This window comes from Onychostoma macrolepis, chromosome 12, assembly GCF_012432095.1.
Source record: "Onychostoma macrolepis isolate SWU-2019 chromosome 12, ASM1243209v1, whole genome shotgun sequence".
NCBI classification, from domain to species: Eukaryota; Metazoa; Chordata; class Actinopteri; order Cypriniformes; family Cyprinidae; genus Onychostoma; species Onychostoma macrolepis.
In genome coordinates, this window is record NC_081166.1 from 25766007 (window position 1) to 25782945 (window position 16939).

Below are 16939 nucleotides of genomic sequence, written 5' to 3' on the forward strand. Positions count from 1 at the left end.
AATTAGCAATTCATTTAATTTTATCTTTGAAGCAAATTTCTTATGTGACAGCATTAATTAAAGTTTCTTAGAGATCCAGTAATCTGCATCTCCGCGGTCCATCAAACCACTCCCATAATAGCTGTCACCACTCAAATTAATGCACGATTCAGATTAACTTTATAGCATGTGTGTAAGACTCCAATACAATTATAAAGTAAGTATTTCATCACTAATAAATCTTCCAATGAGTAAAACTGGCTGTGTCTATATAGTACATAGTTATATTATACTATTATATTGTTATATTATTTTCAAATTCATTTTTAAATTATAATTTTTTTAAATTATTGCCCCTGGACCAGTAGGGTACTCTTGTAATAGGACAGATTTTAAGTATCAATTCTGCTTAAAAAGATGCAATCTAATCCTGTTTACATGAAATAAACCTGCTCCCGAGCAGGTTTAAGCTTATGGACCAGTTGCTATGACAGCAAGTCTAGGATGAGCTTTGAAGAACCAAATGATCCAAGATCAAGCGAAATCGTCAAACAATCAAATCCAGCTAACTGAGTTAGCGACGTACGAAGAACGGACCCCTGCAAATTACGTAAATCAAATTCCATACTTTTCCAAGCAACATAGGAACCCTGTCGCATTGATTTAAATAGTATAATCTTGTACCATATTGATTTCAAAATACAAAGAGTAAGAAAATGTATTCCATTCGTTGTAATTAACAACATAAAGTGCATTAAACATGACATTACGTCAAGGTTTCCCAAACTGGGGTTCATAAATTAACTGCAGGGGGTTTGTGACTTTAATGAAAAACTAATAATTAATTAAATCGTAAAATAAAATAAAAAAAATGTAAAATGAAAATAAAACACTTGCTAAAAAAACAAATATCATGCCAAAAATCTGCAAGCCATGTGACCATTAACCAATATCAGAGATCCCAGAACATGCGAATGTAATAATTATTTCACAGTAAACGTATTAGGTGAAAGATGTTCAGATGACAAAAATGTTTGGGAATGCCTGCCTTACAAGTAAATAAGAAAGAATGTTAATTTGTGAATTTGCACATGTTTGAAAGATAAAAGCCTTCCAAACACATAGAATGGTTAAATAACTTACTGATAATTCTAGTGATAATTCAAATAAAATTTAGTGTGTTCATCAGTAGTTGATGCAATGTTGAAACACTTCTTAAACTTAATTTTTGGAATCTGATTACGTAATCCAGATTACATGTAATCAGTTACTACCCAGCTCTGATTATGTGAATCCTTCTTTGTGAAGGATTAGAATTAGCCAAAAGAAGGCATCACAACTAAAAACTGTGTGCTTTGAAGCAAGACCTATAGTAAAAGAAGATATTTTGAAAGTCCAAACAACATTGGACCCAACTGACTTCATTGTATGGACAAAAACACAGAGACTTGCAGAACTTTTGTGATTTGCAGAAGTAAGAAAGTTTTACAGGTTTGGAATGATATCTTTAAAATGCTGCCTATCTACCATGACGCCCAGAGTTTTCAGGAGGAATGTTCTAAACCTTGACTGGCCTCCAGTCTCTGGTAAAAAGCTGAAAAGCAGTCACATTCCTCCATGCAGAAGTGGCAGCCTTTCAACATATCCACTTCTGCTGTTACAGCTGTGAAAATAAGCCCTAAGTCCGAACTCAAGTCGGACCGCGGGCAGTTTTCTCAGGGGTCAGTGGTTAGCTAAGAACGGCTGGGTGCTGGGCTTTGACCTCATACCCAACAAAGAAAAGATGGATGAAATGACAGAGAACAGCGTGCTGCGGGCGGCCTGCCCAGGTGTTCTCCACAATGCAGCATTTGACTGCATTACATCCCCTTGACTTCAGACGACCTCTTTAAGTCTAGGTCAGATTTTGTTTACTTGGTTCTTGTCACATTATGTTTTACTCATTTAAGTTTGCACGTGTCTTACATGACCTGTTTGACTTTAAACAATGATTCACAGGCCTTGTAAAATGTCAGCACAGATCTTTCTAGTGCACATAACAAAATGTAATTTAATGGCTGTCAAGCATGACAGAAGCGAGGTAAATCCAGCGCATGCATGTGACCTTCACATATGTGTGAAATCTGACACGCTGTAAAACCATCAGTATAAACAACACTCATTTTTTACTGTATAAAGATTGATATATTTATATTCAATACTGATTTTATTATTCTTAAAATATAATTCATCAAATCACATTGAATGAAATTCTGTTTGATTCACGTGCTTGTGCACATACTGTATGCAACGACAAATTAATGTGTTTTTTTTTTTTTTTGTACTTGATTTCTATCTTGATTTTATCTTAATTTTTGAATTTTTTGTTTATATATTTTTAGATTTAAATTGCGTTGCTTGTTGCCATACAGAATTTCATTTGGTAAACAGACAATGAAGAAATCTACAAATCTATAAAATTCTGATTAATTTGATACATTAATCCCAATGGTATTGTCAAAACAAACAAAAAAGTCAATTGAACTCTAGGTGCTACACAGGCCCGGATTAACACAGTGTAGTGCCCTAGGGTGACCACAATTTGAAGTGAATCACCCCCAGCCCCCTCAAAAATTCAGGAGCACCTTCTGATCAATAACAAAAATTAGCCTTCCCATTTCAAGGTAATATTTGACTCCTTAAAGGGATTTACAGGGGCATTTTTTGTATTGACATTTTTTCCCTTAATTTTAGGTAGGCTATGTCATTGTCAAATTTAAAAATTTATATTTTTCCAAAATTTCTAATAAAAAAAAAAATTGAATAAGAACAGGTAGAATAAGAAGAATAAGTTACTAATCAATATAATCATATAACAATCATATAACAAAATTAGTTTCCACTACAAAGGTGGCACAGAAGAACACAAAAGTGGCATGTAGGTAAATTTACAGACATTTACAGAGGCTCAGAGGTGGCATGGGTGTTTTAAATTCATAACAATGTTGTGAGATTAATGTTTTAAATATAACATTTTGAATATAGAACTATTGTTTGATTGAAATGATTTAAATAACTGAAAGGACACTTTAAACATAAAAATAAAACTGCCAGCAGGTGGCGGTAAGTCACTGATTTTTTCACTGAATCATTCATTCAACTGATTCCTTTGAACAGCTGATTCATTCAGGAACGAAGCAAGTGACTGTCTTTATGAGTGGGTAACTGAATCACTGACTCACTAGTCTCATTTAAAAACGCAGGTTCATTCATAAATGAAACACCGCTGTGTTTGAATGGAGATGCGCAGCGGCTCGGCTGTGACTGTTTGAAACTATGTTCCTTGACTAAATAGAGCAAAATCAGGCAATATTGTTAAAAGTCATACAATGTACATCACTTTATATAACTTATTGTTTATTGAGCTGTTGTATTAATTTAATATCACATTTACAAACACCTTTAATAATCTTTAAAAGCTGTTACTCACTTCAGTTCATCGCAATCTCACAAAACTCCATTATAATCAATGAAGCGCTCTACACTGCACAATGAATCTCTTATTTACACCATCTACACTTTGTTTGTTATGACGAGAGCATTTGTGAGCTTGCATAACTCAGCAATGAACAAAAGTATTTTGAGCAGTGAGTGGATTCTGATTAACATTGCATTCAAGGAATCATGTCTGCGATACATTACTCAACGCTGCACAAACACGCAAGTAGAAATCTTTGAAGCTCCTCTCAGCGCAAACACAAATAGCCTATGCTGATTGGGTTAGTCGCACAGGTGCTCCTAAATATTTTTTGACAGTCGCACACAGTATCTACTTTTCAGTCGCACTGTATAGCCCTGGCTATGTGTCGTGATATTTTCTCTTTTTTTTTTTTTTATTTACATTTCGCACAACCGCCAAGTCGATGCTGCCTATCCATTTGAGAATAAATATGCTCGACTCTGACTGGGGGGAGGGGGCAAATACATTGTGACCTCACTCAATCGCAATTCTTTATATGCGTGCATATATTTGATATTCTCTCTGTATATTGTATCATTAACTGTTCATTTTCTATGCATCTGTATCTCTTCCACCAAAATAATATATACTAAACGTGAAAAAATATTTTAAAGGTCTTGTCATTATCGTAATCACTTGGTGCCCCCCTATTGGCTGGTGCCCCAGGGCACTCGTCCAATCCCGTCTATGGATAATCCGGCCCTGGTGCTACAGTATCAAATAAAACATTAACAATTTTGCAAATTGTTGGCCCGATGTAGTTCAGTTAATTTTAATACAATTCACTGTTTGATTGTATGGCTTGCCTCAACATAAAATGTAAAATTTGACTCCAAAAGTAAAAAGCCAAAGTTGAGAACCAGCTTTGCACCCTAATGCAACAACCATTAGCGGCTGGGTCATGTATCATTGGTATAATGGCCTTACATGGGGTTTGTTTCTTGGTCTGTTTTTAGATCTACATGCGAGGTCTCAGTCACATGAATCCTAACAGCAGCACTGACCTCGCACCAATCTCAGCTTTGTTCCTTCAACACCCTCTTCTGATGCCACAGATAACAACTGTCATTTTGACGGACGGATGGCCTTCCTCCAAACTGCAGCAGGATGGTAATAACACATGAGCTCCGACTGACAAAGTCTTGCTTGCATAATTATTACACTAGATAATTAGAGATAATAATTATTATGTAATAGTTCTCAATGTGAGGTAATTCAATTCTTGCCAATTTGCTTTGCAGTCAGGCTTGGGAAGTAAAAATCCCATAGTGAAATTTATCCAATGTAAAATAATAGAAATATAGAAAGGTGTTGTCTTTTAGAGCTGGTTTGTTGAAGATTTGAGGACTGAAATATTTATGATGAAAACAAATGGGAACATCTTTTCCACAACCCAAGGTCCCAGATCTCAAAGTCAATGTTCTTAAAGTAAAGGCTTGTGAAACTACGTGCTCAGAAAACAACATACAAAACATACATATTGACATATTGACGGATGTGGAATTCACAGTCAATGATACAGAATACAACTGAACTTCTGGAGGATGTAAATAACTGAGCTGTCAAATGGGTTGTGCGTGAGAGTGAAAGGCCAGGAGCAAAAATAAACGCCTTACATAAGCGTCTGCCAAGATTGTGTTTCTTGAGTTAAAAAATTCCATAGTATATGTCTTCACAAATAGAATACGGTAAATAGATGACATCTTTCATAAGTGTAGTGTGTCTTAAAAAGGTTGCATGGCTGTAAACTATGATATGAACAGTGTTATGGTGAAATATTGCATGATTTGTTAAAGAAGGTCTGAAAAACCAAGTGTGTGTGTTTTTTTTTGTTTGTTTGTTTTTTAATAAATTAAATATTACTTAAATATTACTAATACTCAAATCTTATTTTAATTTTAAAAAACATAATTTAAGTTATAAGAAAAATGCTACTGGCTTGTCTCCTGAGCCCAGAAGAGGGTGCAGTGAGGAAATATAAACCAAATCAAGCGCAGCATTAAATTGTTTATCAAAGGAATGAAATTATATTACTGTCTGTTTAAGAGACTGCATAATATTTTAAACTAACTTTCATAATACAAATATAATTTCATAAACTCCAAAAAAAAAAAAACAGCATTGTGTTTTTGTAAAAGGTTTAAGGCAAAGAACATACCCGATAGGTAATATATTAAATCATATCAGTAATATGGGAAAACATACAGCGTTATTTATTATGTCAACAATTTTGCCTACAACACTTCAGAAACTCAGCCACTCATCACTTTTAAGGAGCTGTTCATGCATAATACATTTTTGTGGTTAAAAACGTGAGACACAGGGCAGTGGAATGAAAAAAAAAAAAAAGAAATCTTTGAAGGTTTAACTTCTTTTACCTTGACAAAACCTTTTAAAAATGCACCGCTCATGAGTGAGACGCAGACACAACAATCAAAGACGTCCATCCAGTGCATGTGTAGATGGAAAAGCAGTGCAGTAAAATGCAAAAATGCCTCAAGTTGTTTTAGCTTAACCAAGATCTTAACCAAGATTTTCTGGTCTCAGCATTGGTCCAGCCTGGACCAGATGAAAAGCACCCCTCTAAAACCAGCCAAAACCAGGCTGAGTGACCAACAAACCAGCTTAGGCTGTTTTTAATATGTTTTTTGACTTTAATTTCTGTATTGCAATTAGCTTTTCTTGAATAAATCTTTTCTTGGTCTTGAAAAAATCTGATGAAATCACTCCTTACATGTCACTATTGCTGAGGCCCAGACTGGTCAGTATAGCCAATCACCATTCAATAATATGTGTCACATAATCAGCTGTACACTTTGCAGGGTCTCCTCTGCTTCTACATATAGGCTGTTTATGTCAGGAGATTCCCAAGAAAAACAACATGCTAGTTAGAGGGACAGGAGACAGCTGTCCGCCGTAAATCCAGCCCAAACACAGTCAACATGCATGAACTGTGCTCAAGAAAGAGAAATGAAGGTAATCCCTAAGCATTTGATGACTGATGACATAAGGCCAATTAGAGAGGTGACTGCCCTATTGCAGAGGACAGAACATAGTGTCCTCATTTTTCTGCTACAACATAGTGTGAAATAACATCTGCCTTATCTGTGTGCTCAGCACAGCCAGCACAGCCAAAGCAATGTGGAGCAACTTTTGGGGTAACCTCAGATCAGACTGTCAAACATTTTGGCAGATGTGGTGCCAAGTCTTTGAGTCCAAGTCTGAAGCCCTCTAAATCCAAGTCCAAGTCTGTAACAGTTTTCTACATGCAGCAGGTTAGATTTATAAATTTATTAGATTTATATAGATTTATTATAGTGTTCAAAGAATGGGCTAAGCATATATAATATTTCACAATATTACAGTTTTTAAGTATTACTGTTTTTATTAAAAAATTATATATATATATATATATATATATATATATATATATATATATATATATATATATATATATTAGTGCTGTCAATTGATTAAAAAATTTAATCGCGTTAATCACAGCCGTGGACTGTGATTAATCATGATTAATCACAAATTTAAAATACTAGGATTTACCTGTAAATGTGTTGAAAAAGAAATGCATGACAAACTAGTTTAAGGAAACAGAGCCTTTCACACTTCCGCCAGGTATGAGACATAATCCTTATTATTCTTTTATCATTATTCTTTTGTTTTTATTCAGCCATTATCAGCCTTTATACTGGCAATAAAACGTTTACCAAGCCACATCGCTTCAATCCCAGTATACATTTACCCAACTATTATCAAAAGTATTTCTAAATAAATACAACAAAACATTTCTTGCGACCTTACGTGAAGTATTATGACAAAATGCATTATAAAGAAGAATTGGACCTGTTCTGCAGCTGCATTAGAGATAACATTAGTATCATGCTACATAAGACAATTTATGAGATTAATAGTACACTTTTACTCAGAACTCACTTCAAACCACCATTGAGTGTTTGTATCACCTTCCTTTTTGCGATCACATGTGGAATTTGGTCGTTTACTGTTGTTAAAATATGCTATTTATAGCCTTTTATATCGCTGCACAAATTAGCATTTCAGATGTACACATTCAACTCAAAAAATCACATACAGACCATATCTATCGTAATCGTGTGTTTATTATCTTATATAATCTATAGTGGCTGTTGTCATGTTTATTTCTGCTGTGTAAAAGCCTTAACATGTATGCTCTGCTGAAACTCACGTTGTTTGATGTTACCGCCTCTCCGTTCTTAAGTTGCCAGGGATACATTCCAAGTATAATACATATTAGTAAAAGGATCTATTTAAATTTTTTATTTGTCTATATACACTTTGGGCAGCCACGTTACATTATAAAAGTAGCCCAAAAAACCGCAACCCACGGTTCTGTAATTTTCTCCCGCGGCTGTATTTTCAAAATAGCCCGCTTGTGCCGTTACCCTGGCAACACTGGTTCACTGTACCCTCATCACACAAGGACAGATAACCTTCCGCGCTGCGATGATGGGAAGAAGTTGGGGTCAAACCTTATCAAGCGATTAATTTGCGTTAAAAAAATATTAACGCATTAACATTTTTTGGATTAATCGCATGCGTTAACGCGTTAACGTTGACACCCCTAATATATATATATATATAATTTTTTCAATAAAAAAACAGTAATACTTAAAAACTGTAATATTGTGAAATATTAGTAGAATGGAGTATATTAGTAGTAGTTTGGCCCTACAATTTATTATTAAATTATAATTATTATCTAATTATTATAATGTTAAAGAAATATAAGTACTGTACGTAATAATTATAACATTAATTTTCAATATCATTGTTAATAATAATAATAATAATAATAATTAGTAGTAGTAGTAGTAGTAGTAAATTATAATTACAAATTATAAGTATTAACAATGTAAAATATAAATTGTAAATTGCAACAAATATTGTACATAATTATTATAATAACAATAATTATTTTATTATTATTAAACAACTAATAATGTTATTCAAATGCAAGCATTTCCAATAATAATAATAATAATAATAATAATAATAATAATGTAATATTTGTAATGCTAATTTAATAATAATAATACTTATTATTATTATTGTTGTTGTTGTTGTTGTTGTTGTTGTTATCGTAAAATATAATTACAATGTTAAACAAGTATAAGTACTGTAAATAATAAGAAGTATTGTACATAATAATTCTAACAATAATTTATCAATGATGTTTTTAATAATAATAAGAACAATATTAATAATAATTATTGTTAAATTAGCATTACAAATTGTAATATTAACAATGTTAAACAAATATTAATATTAAGTATTGTAAATAATAACTATAATACTTAGCTTTATTATTATTAAACATTACAACACTTATAATAGCATTGAATAATAGTATCTGCACTGCACTACCAAGCCCTACCAAATTCTAGACAAAAATCACTGTTTCTGAAATATACAAAATGTACAAATGACAAAAAGAGAACAATCTACATATATGAAACACACACACACACACACACACTCACTGAGCCAAAGGCTAGTATCCTAGTAACTAATGAATGTACCGTAATTCTCTTGGGTGACAGAGGTTGTTTAGACACTTGCTATTGTGAGCAGAGTGCATTTCATTAACACAACTTTAGATCTCTGTGTATGCAGCACTCCAGCTCCTCCACAAACCTGATGCTCTAATGAGAACAGAGGTGCTGAACACACATGCTGACCAGCCGTCATGGCAACAAGACCATCGTACTGTACATGTGCATCAGCGGATGTGACCCCAGAAGAACAATAGTTATGTCTGCAGACAGTTAGAGATGCTTTGTCACTGCAGGTGCTGCACTGTGCCATAATTCCTTCAAGCTTATCACTGACTTGGATTTCAACATCAGAGCGCTGCCTAATGCCAGAGATTGGGGAAACACACCTGAGCCCCATCTCTAACATAATGCCACAAAGAAACGCTGTGATTGGACCTGTGTGATGAGTCACACTTCCAGCTGTGCTGGACCAACAGCAGAATACTGCTTTATCCTGTCAGCTGGGAACTGTTCATTCATTTTGGTCAATTAAGGACCTATCTATGATGGACATGACAAATTCTTCAGTGCACTGTAAAAAAAAAAAAAAGAAAGAAAAAAAAAAAGCAATTTTAACAGTAAAAGACAGTAAAAACGTTACAGTAAAAACAGTACGTTTCCATACTATAAACGGTGAATAACTGTAATTACATTTAATGTAATTTTACTGTAAAATACTGTTAAATTTACAGTTTTTGGAACTGAAAAAGAACAAGGCATTGTATAATCTAGAGTAAAAAACGTATAATGATTTTTTTTTCCCTTTTTGTGTTTGTGTGTATGAGTGTGTTTTATGTTGACTTTAAAGTGGACTGTTTAGTTGTTATAGTGTATCAAACAACACAATTACAAAAACTGAACTGTGTAATAAAAATAAATATTAAAAATATAAAAATAAAAATGTAGTAATAATTAAAATTTTATTTTACACTACAAGTTCAAATACTAATATTTATGGAAGCCCGTTATGTTCTGATATGTTCTCAGAATTGCAAGTTTATATCTCACAATTATGACTTTATAACTCGCAATTCTGAGAAAAAATGTCAGAATTGTGAGTTTATATCTCGCTTCTAACTTTATTTCTCAGAATTGTGACTTTATGTCTTGCAATTGCTAGTTTATATTATGCAATTCTGACTTTATTTCTCAGAATTGTGAGTTTCTATCTCACAATTATGACTTTTTAATTAACTCGCAATTGCGAGTTTATATCACGCAATTTTGAGAAAAAAAGTCAGAATTGTGAGATAAGGCGGAAACGGGCTTCCATAAATATTTATGTCTTTATTCATTTAAACATTCAAACCTTCGAGCTTTAAATGTCAAATCCTCAAGCTTTTATTTTGTCAGAATTCTACTGAAATGCTGTAAACATCTGTCCACAATAATGTTAGAAAATATGAAAGCGTGTAAAAAAATGCTTTCTGGAGATTTCTTTTTTTTTTTCTGTGAAACAATAACTTGAGTTATATTATGAACACTGTGCTGGGTTTCCCTTTGAAACACATAAAGCATCAGACTATACAGATATTTAATTAAATTGTAGCCTTTGATTTGATAACCACACTAAGCTATACTGAAATTATCGTGCAGCCACATTTATATATTTTAATTTTACATTAGATAGAATTAATTATTATCTTTTCATCAGCTCACGAAGTCCCTGCAGTTCCTTCGCAAATCCCTAGTTGGAAGACTGGTAAATTCAGATGTATATATCTGCTGTATATATATAAAGATTGCTACTGCATTTTACCACTTAATTAGAAGCACCACAATTAATAATCTATTCAAATCTAATCTAATGTTACATGTCTCAATTTCAACTTTTGTGTTTCATGGAAGAAAGAAAGTCATACAGGTTTGAAACAAGATGAGGGAATTAAGAATACTTTTTGATAAACTTATCTTTTTAATTAAAATAAATAAATAAAACAGACTGTCTACAGCTACAGGCTAATTTTAGTCTGATAACGCAGCACTTCAATCTCAACTCATCCTCATGTCTGGGTTTTTAACAGGCAATCTCTTCACTAAACATGCATCTAATATAGCCTCTATTTACAGCTAGAGCTCGACAACAATATGCAGCTATATAATTTTATGCATATTGAAACCACCCCCTCATATCATGCAAGTAAATTATATTGTTCAGTTCACTGGACATGGTTTTTCATAGACAAAGGGTGTAGCGGGTACACACACATTATAAAAATATAATACTAATTAATAATGATCAGATATAATACACCGTATGCACTGGTGAGCAGTGTTTATAGTCCACAGTAACTTAAAAACAATAAGTATAGAACTGAAATCAATTTGTATTCTACAACTGACAAGAGATTCTAAATTGCCTACAATTTGTTTAGCACTGGCCACATGAGGGCGCTCTTAAATCACTCACTGTGTGTGCAGATGCCAGGCTTTTTCATAATAACAATTTCTCATAAATATCAGTATTGAAATGGAAATATTGTTTCAGCCAAACTACATACGGAAAGTCTGAATGGTTAGGAAGCAAGTTTGAATGTTAGGAAGCATTAAGCTCAGCACTGAGGACAGACAGACAGACAGACAGACAGGTAGATTTTAAATGCAAACTGGAATTTAAAATGTTGAGAAAGCTCAACGTGTCTGCAGATATGGTGAAAACTATAAAGTAGTTGGTCATATTGGTTACTCATTCCTGAAAACCTGTCCAGCTGAGATAATTATAGCCACAAGGAGGTCAGAGCCACTGCCCAGACATGCAAATCAAATGAAAAACACAGACCAATTAATTTCTGCCATGTGGACTACATTATACGCCACATGGTCAAACTCATTACAGAAGAGATGAATTTATTTTGCAAAGGTGTTATTAATAAAGGGAGTGTGTTTGTGTATGTGTAGTTTGTACATGTGTAAAATACTTTTTTTTTTACTTGATAGTGCATTCAGAAAGTAGTCAGACTTCTTTGGGGGTTTTTTTCCATATTCTTTTATATTGCAGCCTTCTGTTTGCTCTTTTTCACATCGATCTACACTCCATACCATAAGTGTAGAAAAATCTTACAGACAATCCAGAGAAATGGGATGAACCTGTGCTCATTTTTAAAGGAATGTTTTTTTCTAGGCTTGTGCTTATGGGGTGCAGTCTAATGTGTTACTGCTTTGTTAAAAAAAACAACAACAACAAAAAAAACATTATTTTTCATTTACATGTATTCATTTAGCAGACACTTTTATCCAAATTGACTTACAATTGAGCAATACAATACACGATTCGTCGTAAAGAGGCAACTAAAGGCAGGAAGTGCTTGCTATACCAAGTTTCAGGCATTGTTCAGATTAGCACAAGCTAGTCAGGGAGAGATTAAGGGAAGAGAAAGCAAAGTTTTTTATATTATTTATTTTTTTCATATAATTTACCTTTATTCTACACTGCTCTGTCCTTTCTCTTATGAATGCTCTGATGATTTCCTGGTTTTATGAAGCCCCTCCCTCAGAAATACGCAATGTGCTCAGTTAGCTGGCCCAGTGTGTTGTGATTAGCTAAACCGCCTAGCAATGCAGAAACATCATGCCCCTCACCTCAGTGGCACGTGCTCTGGTTGCATTGTTAACAATGACGTCGTCAATATTGCTTATCAGTTTGAGCCTGATTGAGACCCAGAGGATATGAGAGCATGGCAACAACTCTTCCTCTTCTCTAAAGCAGCACAATATGGCCCCGCCCCTTTTGCTGCATGTTCCCGGGAGCAGGGATTATGTAAATTTCAGGGTTTGTGATGTCACCAACCCAAGAAGTAACTCGTTGTAGTCCATACCAGCCGTAATTGTAGGCATTAAACTGCAGTAATTTTAAAAGACAATATCTCCGTTCGCATTGAACTTTCAGCGTCGTAACTTCGCAGATATTGTTTATGCTCAAACAGCAACATTACACACTAACTAAAGTTAAATAATTGAAATCACAATCAACCACCCGTTTAAGTGTAATAGCAAGGAACTTATGTCAGTGTGATGTTTCAGTGTTTTCTTTTTAATAAATGTAGGGTATGGAGTGTAAACTGAGTTAAAAATAATAATAATAAAGCATTTTACCAGAAGTCTGCATCATAAAATGTGAAAAACTGAATACTTTTTGAATGCACTGTACTTGATTGAACCATACTGAATTATAATTTAATGTACAGAGCTCCATATAGTCTGATAACATGATCAGAAAGTGTTGAGTATCAGACTTACTTTGCTTTGGCGCCAGCATCATCATAGCCTTTGTTTGAGACATCGTCCAGACCTCCAATCAAGTGTTTGAAGGACCTGCGAATGCCAACAGAAAAACTGATTACTTTCATCCGTTCTATTTATAAAAAGGAAGTAAAGGTTCTGGGTGGACACTGGGTCGATTCAAAATGGTTTTGTCTTCATGATTTAATCAGAAATTTATTCTGACCGTGTTTTATGAATGAGGCCTATGAGCACAATAAAAAGCAAAAGGTCTACACTAAATTTTCACAGTTTCTTTTTTCTTAATTTTCCATATAGCCTTTTGCGGGCTGATACTATTGTTCAATTAATAGTTCTGGCCACTGGCATATTATTATGAACTATTTCAGATTATCATGCCCCTGATCATGAGCCACAACAGATTCAAAGCAAAAAATTATATGTAAGTCAGAGAAAAGACAAGATTAAAGGTAGTGTAATAAATGAGCACTTGCATCATCAGATTAGCAACAGCACAATATAAAATTTGGAAAGAGAATGTTGGAAAGTTTCTAATAAAAAAGAATGTTGATTCATGTAAGTTTCAATGCTTAATACTAATGCACTAGGTCTGCAAACCATCTAAGGTTTAGAAATGGCATCGTTGTAAGTTTGCAATAAAGTGTATTTTCAATAATAATAATTTTAAAAAACGATAAAAACTGACACCATAATGAAACAAAATGTGCCTTTTCAGGAACCATTTGTATTGAATAATGCCATAAACAGACAATTATAATTTAGGAACAAACAATCTGACTACAAGCTGCGTAGATCTATGATCTGCACAAGACAGAGTCAATCACAACACAGTGCATCCCAAATGCTTTTCATCCCATTAAACTTCCAGCCGTTCATCATCATTTGAAGGAAAGAAATCTGTGGCTTTCTCTCTTTCCATCTGTTTATAAGGCAGAATATGTCTGAGATTGCACATAGAACATTTTGTTCTGCTTCTAGAATAAGACAAGGATTTGGCTTGCAAAACCTGAAGATCTGAGTCTGGGACATGAAAGGGTAAAATAATAAAATGTCTACATGAACGGCACTTCAATAGCAGCATAAATAAACAGTGAGGGATATAGCAAAAAGTTATCAAGGTATGATAGATAGAAGTATGAAGTTATGCAGAACAACTGTTGTCTTTATTCTGTAAAAAGACAAGCTTTTAAATTCATATTTCCAAAACAATAATTATAAAGGCAGCAGTTTGGCAAGGCTTTTGAGCCTAATCTCTGCGAAACAGACATGTTCGTTTTATAAACTCTGTTACAGGACAATTAGTTATATATACAGTGTATATATATATATATATTTGGTCCACCAAGTCATACTCAAAGTGTATGAGTTTTTATTTGAACTAAAATTAATTATCTTCCCTAATGTCAATCTTTCAATAAGGGAGGAGCCAATAGAATTAAACACTCTTTTGTGATATGCAGAGAAAATATGTCTCCTTCACTCCTTCACAAAATAAAGGTTCTTTACTAGCATCTGCAGTTCAATCTTTATCATTTCCATTGGACCATAAAGGCTCTTTATAAAACATGTCTTCAGATTATTAAAATGATCATAACACTAATAAAAATAAAAACTTCACTGAAAGGTTATTTGGGGAACCAAAAATTGTTTTTACATGGAAAAGATGTGGCTCACAGGTTCATGTTGGAGTGCAAGTTGAGGTTCAAGTCAATACTTTCTGGGATTCAAGTCTCAAGTCTCAAGTATTTATTTTTTTTTTCAGCTTAGTGTGATTAAGTCTGACACTTCTTTGTGTTTCCATCTCTGTCACCAAACTAGGGCTGCAACTAACGATTATTTTAATAATCGATTAATCTGTCGATTATTTTTTCGATTAATCGATGAATCGGATTTTTTTTTAAAAAGCATTCATTTCCAACCCTTTATTCAAAAACAGAAATAAAATCTTTAGAAAGTGCACAAACATGTTGCTCCTTGAACATCCCTGAGCTGTTATAATAATAATAAAATAAAATAAAAATGGACTAACACAAAAAACATAGTGTGGGAGTGCAAAAAATTAAATAATTTACAACACTGCGTCGTTAGCGTTGGTATTGTATCAGACACCTGCACTTAACATTATATGAAAATCAAGCTCAAATGGAGTTAATAATGTTTTTGACCAGAGAATGACGGAGATGGAGTGTTTTGTCTGTCGTTAGAACGGCTGTAACTGTTATGCAGTGCATAAGTGCATTAAGTGCATTATGCTTTCATCAACTTTTACAGGTTATATAACTTTGATTGTAGCTATATGGGCGCTTAGTTTTTTCTTGTTGTTTAATACACTTGGCCAAAATCTCAAATTAAGCGCTTATGCACATAATGCACAGGATATTTAAAACGTATATAGACAGCAAATAACTAATTCTTCTCCACTCTTCAAACACACAAAAACATTATCCTTTACTGACATAGTGTTTGAGTAAAGAAAACGCTGTACTATTCAAACACCAATTATTTATTCACCCTTGCATTGCGAAAAAGCAGAGATCTCATCTTCTCCAGGCTGTGCGCGCGTCAATCTGAATGAAGGCGGGTGAAGTTACGAGGTCTCGCTGAGAGCTCGATGATCCAATGGCGTTACGAAGTTTTACTGACAAGTTATTTTAATGCTTATCATTGGTTTACTATTTTTAAAACTCTCTGATTTAAAATAATAAAACGAATTATAAGCGACTCAAGTTTGGATAATTTTTCACAGCACCTGACTGGGCTAGGGTATGGCAACTGCCATACTCTGCCATACGCAAACGCCGCCCCTGCTCCCACACCTTGGATGACTTGGGTCGCACGGATTTCTCTGCCTCCGCCATGTATCTTTCCTCTACCTCCGCTCGTTTTTTTTTTTTGGTTTTTTTTTACTTTTTGTTTTTTATTTATGAGGCGCCAAACTCTGCTAGCATCCGTGCGCGAGAGAGACCGAGTGTGTTATTTTTTTAATAATCAAACGTCTCCGCGTCGCGCGACACAACGAATCGATTATGAAATTCGTTGCCAACGCTTTTAGTAATCGATTTTTATCGATTTAATCGATTCGTTGTTGCAGCCCTACACCAAACTATTAATTTATCATTAGCATATAAATAGTTGAGTTGCTTTGAAATTGCAGTGTCCTAATGAGGCCTGATGTGATAAATCAACAAGAAAGTTAAACTGAGTATTTATCCTACATTTATCCTATAGTATTTATCTTACTTTTCCTCAAATTTCATATAGATATCAGTTGATATATTCAATCTAGAGTCCATTTTATAAATATATATACTGGTTTTGCATGCATTAGGAAAGCAAACAGGGTCACTTTTAATTTCATGTTGATTTGAAAATCTTGACTTCATCTAATGTCATGTCATAGCTTGCCAGTGGTCAGAATATGTCATCCCTTAATGCAATATATAAAAATAGTGTTTATTTTTGTCCCTGTCCTCTTATTAAATCAGATAAATATTTTATGTTGCTACAGGATAAGAGATTTAGACATGAGAGGGAGCCAGTAATAGTGTTCATTACTACAGCTTCTGTGCTTCAGGATGTGACTCATCCACCAGAGAATTCTCACATTATCTCATATTTTTATTAGAACTCTGATGAA

The 16939-nt window shown here is 33.8% G+C and overlaps 1 protein-coding gene across 4 annotated transcripts in view; it reads right to left on the minus strand.

Moving 5' to 3' along the window:
• prkg1b (protein kinase cGMP-dependent 1b) overlaps nt 1-16939 on the minus strand; it is a 213323-nt gene that overhangs the window by 13826 nt on the left and 182558 nt on the right. For all 4 annotated transcript variants that reach the window (XM_058793099.1, XM_058793098.1, XM_058793100.1 and 1 more), the window contains one exon: nt 13300-13374. In XM_058793099.1, the coding sequence (XP_058649082.1) occupies nt 13300-13374 (75 nt within the window). The remainder of the gene's footprint in view (nt 1-13299; nt 13375-16939) is intronic.